Source organism: Micropterus salmoides, unplaced genomic scaffold (assembly GCF_014851395.1).
Source record: "Micropterus salmoides isolate LMB-PRFRI ecotype aquatic unplaced genomic scaffold, ASM1485139v1 Ms_hic_scaffold_3, whole genome shotgun sequence".
NCBI lineage: Eukaryota > Metazoa > Chordata > Actinopteri > Centrarchiformes > Centrarchidae > Micropterus > Micropterus salmoides.
Window position 1 is genome coordinate 2,546,141 of NW_024042261.1, and position 11,820 is coordinate 2,557,960.

The following is an 11,820-nucleotide window of genomic DNA, read 5'->3' on the forward strand; positions in this document are numbered from 1 at the left end:
CTGACCCCTGCCACCCTGGACACAAACTGTTTCAGACTCTCCCCTCTGGCAGGAGGCTGCGGTCCATCAGGACCAAAACCTCTCGCCACAAAAACAGCTTCTTCCCGTCTGCAGCTACCCTCATTAACAAGGCCTGGGTCCCCAACTGACACTCCCCCCGTTCATAAAATACAAATGTCTCTGCAAATGTAAATATTATTTCATTTCATATCATGCACAAACCTGGCACATTGCACATATTTGGTGTTAATTGTTAATCGTTGTTGTTCACAATATTTTCTCCCGTTGCAATACGTCTGCACAACACAAACCGGAGTAATGCACATGTAAATATCTGCCACATTGTTCTTTCTCTGCAAATAGTTGTATTATTTTTCTCTATTGTTTTTATTATTCTTATATAAATTGCACTGTTTATTCCATATTTATATATTTCTACATTTATTTATGTCAACTGTTTGTGTACGTATAGCACCTTATCACCAAAGCAAATTCCTCGTGTATAAAACACTACTTGGCAATAAAGCTCCAGATACTTCTTCTGATTCTAAAAGCTGAGCAGAGCACTGAGTGGAAGGAGCCTGCTATCTACCATTTCCCCCAAAGAACTTGAATGCAACGCCACAGCAGTAGGAGTCTTCATGCGCATGCTCGCAGCTTTAGCATTAGTATACTGTGGTGTGTGCTAATTACGGTGTGTTGTCATCTAGCTACATCGGTGTGTGATTCTTGTATGTAGATGTCAGTGTATACGGGGGCAAAAAGCCGTCCATGCATTGCATAGAGAAGTTGTAGCTACCGTAGAGCTATCGGCGTGTCGCTGGAGGAAACGGACTGACGTTAACGTTATGTCGGCAAATAAAACAAAGAAAGTCAAAATGGCTACTAAATCTTGTCCTGAATGCGACCAACAGGTGAGAAAATAACGTACATTTAAACATTCGAGCGTTATTACTGATAAGTTTATTGAATTTAGCTGTCCTTGCATCAAACACAGGGCAGTTTTCAGGTCTTTAGACGGAAATGGGCTTCCGTGGCAGCACGTTAACGCTACGTTGTGTGAGCCAAATCCCACTCAAAGGTTGAACGAGTTGTTGGTTTTCTGTTGAGCAAAGATCTGAAATATCGATCTAAGACACATTCACACACACTTGTCAACATTTGTGTTAATCTTGTATTCAACACGTCATACATAAATACTGTTTTTATTCCTTTCATATTTGTTTTTATTATTGTATTTGTCTTCCTAATAATAGAAAAGTTAGAGAAACATAAGCTAGGGCAGCGGCTTTAAACCTTCCCTAAAACAAGTGGTGTTTAGTGAGTGTTTAAGAGTGGTGCACTTCTCACCCACATTTGGGCGTTTGGATTATTTAACATTATGTGGACTTCATTAAATTCAAATATTTGAATGGAATTTGGCGTGATCGTTTCCCCATAGACTACATTATTGCGGTAAAGTAAAAACCCGGTCAGGCCAGCCCCGTTTGGATTGTGACGCGCATCTGTTCACACAGTCTTGTTACGTGTGCACACGTGTTTTTGGGTTGGCTTTGGACGATGGGCATGTTAGTTGCTGTCACAAGAGATCCAGCAGCAGTCGTTTTATGTACATGTGTTCTAGCACAGACTTCACTCGTAAAAACATTGGTAGACTGTTAACTTACGTTACAAGTCGCGGTGGATATTTTGGGAGGAGAGAGTGTGGTGGTGGGAGACAGAGAGAGGCGGGGTATTTACCTGAGGTGTAGGTGAGTGTTTGGAGAAGAGAATTCCGAGGCAGGTGCAAAGCATACTTAAAAACAATAATAAGAGTGTTCTTGGTCATTAAAACCTGCTTTCACAGGGTGGTATAATGTGAACATTTGAGATTTTCTTTTGCTGGGGGGCAGAGAGAGAGAGGGGTCTACAGAGAGGAGTCAAAACTGTAGACATTGAGATTTGAAAATAAGGGAAATTTAAATCAATATAAGTATAATGTTTATTCCATATTATACTGTTAGTATAGTGTCAATATTACTTATAGTTACTATAGTCATTATAATTTCCTATGGTTTATCAGTAGTATAGGCCATATATCTTTTCAGTGGGTTTTCATTTAATAAATCCTTGTGCAAAAAGCACAGTCTACATCTTTTCCATAGACCAGAGGGGAGAGTAGAAAACACTTTAAATACAGCCAGCAGGTTTTATTTGATTTTATACAGGTTAAAAATACAGGAGATTTACGGGGAAACATTTAAACGGGAGGATACCGGGTGAGTACAGAACAATACAGGAGAATCCAGAGGAAAACGGGAGTCAGAGAGGAGTGCGGTAATGTGAGGCTACATCCACACTACTACAGTTTTATAACGAATACGATCTTCTCTGTCCACAGCAGCATTTTAGCTGCGTATCAAAGTTGATCTCAGTCTACACTAAATCGACTGAAAATACATCTATTGGCCTTCAGATACACAGGCATGCACGTGCTGGTGTAAACACAAAGCAGATGGTTTACACCACAGTTGCAGAACATTTGGCGCAAAATAATGTAATACAGACAAAGAACCACACCAGGGTTTTTTTTTTGCATTGACCGACAACGAAGTGGAGCCGTTACTGAAAGCAACATGGGAGTACAAAGAGACGGTGATGGCGGAAAACAGACTGGGAGTCGTCGTCAAGTAAATACGGCGACGTGCACATTGGCTAACTGTTTGTGTTACACAGTACGTATATTTGAATAATATAATAAAAATACCGAAACTAAAACTGTCAGTAGCATCGTGTTTTGCTTTGCATGGCTGATAAGACCGAATCAGAAAGACAAATGTGTCTGTGTCATCGTTCTAAAAAGTCCTCTGTTTTTACCCGGGGTCAGCGGCGTTTTTAAACTAACATCCTCCAGCCCTGTCTACACGAACAGGGGTATTTTCATAACCGTGACTTTTTTTACGCGGTTTGGCCGTTCTTCCACACGGAAACGCAGTATCAGGTCACTGAACCCAAACATTTTTGAAAACCCCTGCCAGATTACAACGTTGATTTATCTTCACTGGAGCTGTGGCTCAGGAGATAGAGCGGGTTGCCCGTTAATCGGAAGTTCGGCGGGCCGAACTGTCCAAGGACAGGCAAGATACTGAACCTGAATTGCCCCTGGCTGAATGTTAGTTTCTGTTTGAGCAGTTAGGCTCAGTGTGTGAATGGTGAATGCAGATGTAGTGTAAAAGCTCTTTGAGTAGTCGAAAAGACTAAAAAGGCGCTATACAAATACGGAGCATTTACATTCTCAGCAGCTGGCTTCCGTGCACATCCAGTTCCAGTGTTGTTGTTAGCGTTGTTAGCTGTCGGACTACGACTTCATATTTATATAAAAACTGGACATTACTTGGTGGTTAATACCTGTTGAGTTCATAAAACGTGTCTGTAACTATTCCAGCTATCATTGTACTTTACTGTGACCAAGATAGTATAGTCCTGATCGATCCAAACTCCATTCAGAAAACAAACACTTTAGAAGCTGTTGTCCTGCTGTCTTGCTGACAGACCTGACAAAGTGTGAATTCATATGTTTAACAAAACTGCATCATATTGTAGTTATTTTGCCATCAGTTTAATCCGTTTATTGCTATGTAATCACAGCAAAATGTTTACTTTGGGTTCATACAGTTGTAATAATGGCGAGTTGTGTTTATTCATGTTATCACATTAAAATCGCCTTCTTGTTTTGTGTGTGAACACTTGCAGTGAATGTACTCGCGCGAGGAAAGCGTGGCAAGGAGAAAATTCGCATTTGGTCTGAATGCTACATTAAACTCCGGTTGCGTGTTTAAGTTTCACATGATGTGGGCACCTTCTGTACTTGAAGCTGGGGAAACCCATCTCAGACTCGCAATGATGGTACACTTCTACACCGCCATGAGTCCATCCTCACCTCCCCCACCACCATCTGGTACGCTGCTGCCACTGCCAGGGACAAGGGCATATTAAGGGTTTTTCCTGCATAGAGAATTACAAGGCTCTGTCAAATATGATCCTGTCTTCAGCGCTCACCAAAACTCTGAAAGGTGTTAGGGGTTATTAGGGGAGCAACGAATCACAAAACTCACAGTTCGTATCATATTGTGGTTTTGAGTTACGGATAGGATAACTTTTCTGATCAGAAAAAATAATTCTAGGGTTAAATCTATTTTACTTTGTAGTCACCACTCTGTAGTCTTGCTTGTTAGATTGGTGACACGTCACATGTAATATCCATCAACACTGAGACTAGAGCTGCTCTGGTAAGCAAGGAGAGCTCTGTGTCGAAGAGAAGGCAGCAGATATTACTGAAGCGGGAATAATCCACAATCTGCTGATTTGTTTTTATTTAAACACAGCATGGTCTTGTGTGTGGGGGATCAACTACAATCTGTTACCCCACTAGTCTTCATAGTAAACAATATATATATATATTTTTTTTACATGTTGCACTTTGTGGATTTCTGTCATTGTAAAGGAAGTTGCTGCAATACACTGACTTGGTGCACCAGGAAAGATGATGCCAACCTCCTGAGAGAGATTTGGCTGGACTTGGGTGTGGGGGGGGGCTATAGTGGTTCTGGTGGAAACGCCGTTGCCACACACCAAACATAATCACCTAAGAAAACATAGTTAAATATCACCAGCAGGCGTTAAAAATGCAGCTGCAAGTGACTATAAAGCTAAAGTGCGTTTCCTTACACAGCTGAAATGGATGGAAATAAAGTAGTTTTAAAAATGTTTTTAATCATCTTTGTTCCTACTTTATCGAATGCAGTGGTTCAAACAGACATCTGGAGAACATTACAATACCTGCATCTGAGACATAACTGCCTCATATACTGAGAAAAGCTCAGTATTTCAATTAGGAAGTAAAAGAAATTATATGCTGTTCTATACAAGTGTAAGAGGGGATTACTCAAATTCAATTCATTTTTAAATGGGTCCGCAGCGTTTTCAAACTTCAATGTTTTAGGTGTTCAGATCTGCTGTTTTTGGGTGGATGTAGCCTAAGGTGAGCTGGCTGAACCCTCCAATACTGGAACAAAGTTGTTGAGACATTCCCTCCAGCAAGAGGCCCATCAGCACCACAGCCTCATGCCAGAGGAACTGTTTCCTCCTGTCTGCAGTGGACTAACACTTCATACTGTCAACTTTTGCACATTCCTGCACAAACTGTACAGCCCTTACAGATTCATATTTTTTTTGACTTTTCTATGTTTAAAATAAATCCCCTCTTATGTTTATTGTTGTGCACTAAAATACCAAAGCAATTGTATGTGAAAACCTACTTGGCAATAAACTAGAACTAGGTCAATTATGATTTGGCTTCCAAGAATTATCAAAACAAGATCATTGAGTTAAAACATTATTGTGCCGCATTCCATTTCGCATTGATGCTCTCTTTTTGTCTTTTGTTATAAATCCAGCATGATGTTTCCTAAGTCATTGAGTAAATGTTTAATAATCGTGATGTCAATATTGACCAAAATAATTGTTATTTTTATTGTTGCCATAATCAAGCAGCCCTACAATAAACCCAACGCAGACTGAATTGTAATAACTTGGGAGTCTCAGTTGGATAGCAAAAACATTAGCAATAAGTTTAAAATCATTCAGAAGTGTAGTAAGCCTTAGATTGTCCTGGCATCTGAGTCTAGGGATTTGTTCAATTTGAAATGATTCATAGCCAAACACAACAGCACAGGACAATTAATTATTGTGACAGTCCTAACCCTGAGGTATGATCATAACATCACTGGGTGCTCCATAGCTCAGCCATGTATGACAGTATTAGCGGATACCAGTCTGGGCTTTTATTAAAAGTAATTAATCCCACAGACAATGGGCGTGCTCAATATTTAGCGTACATTATAATCTTTTTTTGGGGGGGGGGGTTGTTCTTACATTTTGTGTTTATTGTAATGCCAAAGCCTTAGCAATAATTAAATCTTGTGTATGTTTCCTGTTTGTATCTCTCTAGATTCCAGTTGCGTGCAAGTCCTGCCCTTGTGGTTATGTGTTTATAAGCAGAAAACTCCTAAATGGTAAACTAAATGAGCGCTCTTCTCCAGCCATAGCAGGTAAGATTTGCTTTTACTGAGCTGGGGAAAAATCTTGTCTTACTTCGCTTCCTGGTCTTGGAATAACTTGCAAAACTTACTACATGTAATAATGATCTAGTCCCACTAAATGAATTTAAGGCAATGTAAAATGCCATGTAACTGAGAAATATAACTGCCTCATCCAACGAAGGTTAAAATCAAGGGCAACTGGACTTGGTTGAAGATACTGGAAGACGTTTCGTCCCTCATCCAAAGGACTTCTTCAGTTCTGACTGACTGGCAGGGAAACTCAGCTATTTAACCTCAGTTGGCCCGAGTCATCGGCACGGGTCATCGATACCACTGGTTCGTTAGTGTTCCTGGTTGCTGTGACGACAGTCGTTAAGACAACCTGTGGCCAAGACTGAACGACCATCGTTGGTATCTTCACCTGAGGCCAATAGGTTACGTTTGTTGAGTTTCCTGGGAAGTGATGAAAGGACAGCATTGTAAGTGGTGGCGTTCCACCACTTACAATGCTGTCTTTTCATCACTGTATCTTCAACCAAGTCCAGTTGCCCTTGATTTTAACCTTCGTTGGATAACTATGACCTGGATGACTGAGAATCTTCATTGACATAACTGCCTCATGTGACCTGGATTAGTCCCTTTTCTTTTATGTGATGTTTGTTCGTTCTGACTTTTTTTTCTTTTTAAATTGCAACTGGTGTGCCTTCTTGGCCAGGTCTCCCTCGGAAAAGGGACTCCCTGGTTAAATAAAGGTTAAATTAAAATAATAATAATTCAGATTGCATAAAACTAATGAATTATGCTGAAAATGTAGTTTAACCTTGTATTTAATTTGTTAAAGTTTGTAATTCTTCTAACATCTTTCAGTACTCATTTCATTCTATATCTATAGTCCATTTACTTATTATTTCAGAAGCAATTTAGGGGGGGGTGTTACACATGGTAGCTCCGCTTTAATCTTGAGAAGCTGCAGAGCTGCAGTTAAGTCAGCTAAACTGAGGCTTTTTGAAGAACCTTTTTTTTTCTCTCTCTCGCGTGCATTGCTGACGGCTGCATGCACGTCGTGGTTCCTTGCGGGTCTATTTCAAGTAGCCGGCTGTTTAAAAACGATAATATTCTTTGTTTGGTTCATCAACGGTGATAAATTATCAGTAAGTCCCGCGAGGTGCGGACAACTCGGCACAACACCAGTGAAGCCGGGTCTCTGTCTCTTCAGCAAGTGTTCCTCTTCTGCCACTACACACATAACGCATTAAACGTTTGAAATGTATATTGTAATAGGCTGTATATTAACTTATTGGTAGTTCTGTGTAAAATCAGATGTTGAGCAACCACATATCGCCAAAATGGCGTGATCCTCGTTTTGCTGTGAAGCTGTGAATCAGGCTGATATGTTTTTCATTATCCATGTTTTTTGCTCCAGACAAGCTGGACTTTAAGCGGAGGAGGACGGAGCGCATTCGCAGAGAGAGGATAGACTCCTCTTTAACCAGTGACATGGAGAACAGGAGAAGGTCCCGGGCCAACAGCCAATCAGATCCCATCAGGAGGGGACGGGGCAGACCAAAAACAGTGGGGCTGAAGAAACAGGAAGAGGAGAAAGGTAAAATAAGTGATCATTTACGGTTTCAAACAAAACAACAGTGATGGGAGGGTTCAACCATTTCTCTAACTTTACAAAAAATTACAATGATCATGGTAAACAACTGAGTACAACGATATGAATGCCTTCCATAAGAGACAGTCTGAAAATGGTTTGCCGTTACCCCCATATTTAAACTAAAGCATCCCCCCTCACTGACAGGTTTTCACCACGCCTTCAGTGTGGCCGTTTTTAACAACTATAAACACATTTGATTTCCTATATAATCAGACAGACCCACAAAGCCGGTTAATGACTGCAGCGTCAAGACTAAAGCGGCGTTCCCATTTGTTGCTTACCAGCTGTTATTCATGGCTGTATTTTAGCCCTGGCAGATGTCGGCGATGTGTCAGAAATATGTCGGGGAGCCGTTTTGTTCCGTCGTTGAGTAGTTCACAAATAACAGCCGCTGATTTTACCGCCGATCACAGCCTGACGGTTGCCGAGCAGCAAATCGGGCTAAATCGTGTAGTGTGATCGAGGCTTTAGGGATGCACAGAATGTTCGCCAAAAATAGCACTTTCGGTGTTCGGGCTAATGAGAACAGATAAATTTTACCAAATAATTACGTTGACATGTCGGCAGTGTGAAAGCATTTTAAAGTGAGCGAAAAAGACGCACAAGTCGCCGTTGGCAGCCACTGCTCTGCTGAATTGTATCCCAGCACATCCACTCCATCTGTGGCTGACTTCTTAGAAAAGCAACAAATGGTCTGACCCGCTTTGAGTGTTTATCACTCGTCTGTGAGAAGGCGATTAAGCTAGCCGCATCTACATTTGGAGTGCACACGTATTTAAGCCTTTATGGTAAATCTACTGAAACGGCCCAGATTGAGCTGACAGGCAGGTTAGCGACTTTATACTGTCATTTTCTGTCTTTACAAAGACAAGTGTTGCATTATGAGGCAAGGATTATACTGTCCGCGAGTTCGCAAGGGGCTGCGTGACGAAAAAATTGTCATCAGAGGGTGTACGAGTAGGGTCTGTGCGCCTCTCGTTTTTTATGATCTGGCAGACAGGTCCACGTGGCGACTAGCGCTACCAGGACACCAACCGATCTACTGCGCATGTGTGGAACGTGTCCACCAGCTGCAGAAAGCATTATAAACAGAAGTAGTCCGCATCCGCTCCCAAGTATATTCGAGGCCTGTGCCAAATCTGCTATTTTTCTTTTCATTGTTGAAAATATTTCCATGATTTTACCACAGATTTTTCTTGTTTTTTTCCTGTTCATGGCAAACCACAGGAATATGTTGACGCGGGCCCAATACATTTCTTTAGATGCATCTTTTGTGGTGTGGTCTCAATATTGTTGCAACTTACCCCTAGAACTTACTCGCTACACCCGATCAACACTCGGCACCCCGTAGGGCATGCATCATATCAGTGTCTGGTTCAATCTGTGCTCCAGACTGAACCTGACATTACCGTTCTCAACCCTGTAGGTTTATCTACCCTCTGTCTCACAGTACAGTTGTGATACTTGCTATACTAACAGAAGCAGGTCTGTTTCAAATTCAGCAAATTCAAAGTCAAGTTGATTTATTTCATTAATTCCATTCAAAAAGTGAAACTTGGATATTATATTCATTCATTACACACAGACTGATATGTTTCAAATGTTTATTTCATTTAATTGTGATGATTAAAACTGACAAGTAATAAAAATCCCAAATTCAGTATCTCCAAAAATTTGAATATTACTTAGCCTCTTTAGCGATGACCTTTTGTGTCTTACCCTCCTTGTGCAAGGTGTCAATGGTCATCTTTTGGACAGCTGTCAAGTCAGCGGTCTTCCCCATGATTGTGTAGCCTACAGAACTAGACTGAGAGACCATTGAAAGGCCTTTGCAGTTGTTTTGAGTTAATTAGCTGATTAGAGTGTGGCACCAGGTGTCTTCAATATTGAACCTTTTCACAATATTCTAATTTTTTGAGATACTGATTTTGGGTTTTTCATTAGTTGTCAGTTATAATCATCAAAATTAAAAGGAATGAACACTTGAAATATATCAGTCTGTGTGGAATGAATGTATACATTATACAAGTTTCACTTTTTGGATGGAATTACTGAAATAAATCAACTTTTTGATGATATTCTAATTATATGACCAGCACCTGTAGTTAAATACTGTTTTTCCAACGTGGGACTTCTGCGATTGAATGTGTTTTACTGTGTTCACAGAGAAACAAGAGAAGGAAGTGGATATTTATGCCAGTCTTTCTGATGAGAAGGCCTTTGTGTTTTCTGTGGCCTTGGCTGAGATCAACCGCAAGATCCTGGGTCAAAGACTAATCCTATAGATTAAAGCCTGAATGACTCAGAAAGCCAGAACAGAAAACAAACTATCAAATAGCAAGATGATGACCAAAGAGGGTAGAAGTGGCCACAGCTGAACTTTGACCTGGACATGTTTCACTTGGATGATGGGATGAGATTCAGAAAATTGCTGAAGTTCAGACTGGTGTAGAGGGCTTTTCAGCACCTTAGTAATACACCCACTGCAGACATGCAAACATATGTTCCTGGACTAAAAGCATGTGTTATACATACTGTACATTGTTTTTGATGGAACCGGGAGAAAAGAGGCACTGATGACACCTGTTCTGTAGATACATACGTGTATAATTGTACACCCATCCAGCCCATACTGTGTTCTGAAATACAAATCTCATTAATCTCATTGAAATAAATGCTGTAATCCAGTGCGCGTCTTTTTTTGGTACTTGCATGTTTTCCTATAAACTTAAGACTATACCTGTGTGATCTAGATTGAAGCCTCAATGCCTCAAATGTCAAAAACAGTGGTCTAAAATGGAATAAAGATTTTCTCAACTATGTTGAGTGATCTGATCTCTATATAATGTTGAGCATATAGTGTCCTAGTTCAACCTTTTACTTCACTTATATGTTCCTGGACTATGCATTTCCTTGCAGGGATTAAAAGCATGATATTAACTGCTGCATACAGTACACACCATGAAGATCCATTTTTAGACTATGTCTTGGCGTCTTATTTAAGATAAATTTGTTTGGAAGACGGGTGAAACTAAGTAACAAAAAAAATCCAACAGTGTACTGTAGTAAACTGTCTTCATAACGTGGGAGGTCAGTGCCACAGGTCTGTAGTCCTTGGAGCCACTGGGACGTGACGTGGCGTCTTTGGCACAGGAACGAGGCAAGATGTCTTCCACAGCACAGGGACCCTTTGGAGACTCAGGCTCAGGTTGAAGACATGGTGAAGGACTCCACATAGCTGGGGGACACAGGCTTTAAGCACCCCGAGACGGACACCATCAGGGCCTGCAGCCTTGTTGGAGTGGAGTCTCCTCAGCTGTTCTCACCTGGTCAGCAGTGAGGCACACAAGGGTCACATGTGGGGGAGGGGGAGAGGAGGAGGAGTCAGGCTGGAGAGAGCTGTTAACCTGAGAGCCGGAGGAGGGTGGAGTAGGGGCCTGCCAGGAGGAGGGGGGAGTAGTGGGGTTGGAGGTGTTTGAGGGCAGACAGCAGCTGAGTTAGTGGGGGATGGGAAGTAGCCATAGCATCAAATCTGCTAAAGAACAGATTAAATTTGTTGATCCTGTCCAAGCTGCCTTCAACTCCTCTGCTGCCAGTCGGCCTGAAGCCAGTGATGTTCCTCATGCCGCTCCAGACCTCCCTCATGTTTTTCTGCTGGAGTTTACGCTCCAGTTTCCAAACTAATAATTTCAAGATTGTGGGGGGGGATCGGCTCCCCCCGAAGTTGGACTGATGAATTTGTGTTGTAAAGTGGTAGGTACATAGGGGCTCAGATTAGGGGTGTGAGGAGACACTTAGCTCGGGAGAAATCACGATATAAGGTGCACGAGAACGACACGAAAAGATCCTTGAATAGAGTTTAAAAGATATACTCAATGTTGAGATATAGGCGCGGGGGGTCTGGGAGGACCTCAAATCATCTGAAACTGGTGTGTGTGTATATATATATATATTTTTTTTTAAAGACGAGTAGATTAGATTAAATAGATTCGATTTATTTGCCATTTGCACAGGTACAACACAGTACAGGTACATTGGAATTCTTGTTTATACCTCTCTGAGTCAGCTTTACACACGTGC

General features: G+C 41.3%; 1 protein-coding gene across 2 annotated transcripts; it reads left to right on the plus strand.

Moving 5' to 3' along the window:
- Positions 1 to 653: 653 nt before the first annotated feature.
- On the plus strand, positions 654 to 10,560 carry cunh16orf87 (chromosome unknown C16orf87 homolog). Of its 2 annotated transcripts, none has more exons than XM_038693645.1 (4): positions 654 to 914; positions 5,990 to 6,089; positions 7,504 to 7,683; positions 9,907 to 10,560. In XM_038693645.1, the coding sequence occupies exons 1-4, from the start codon at positions 849 to 851 to the stop codon at positions 10,023 to 10,025; spliced, it is 465 nt and encodes a 154-aa protein (XP_038549573.1). In that variant the 5' UTR covers positions 654 to 848; the 3' UTR covers positions 10,026 to 10,560. The 2 variants fall into 2 exon arrangements, with proteins under 2 accessions (XP_038549573.1, XP_038549572.1); XM_038693644.1 differs by lacking the exon at positions 654 to 914 and adding an exon at positions 1,986 to 2,714.
- The last annotated feature ends 1,260 nt before the right edge of the window (positions 10,561 to 11,820 follow it).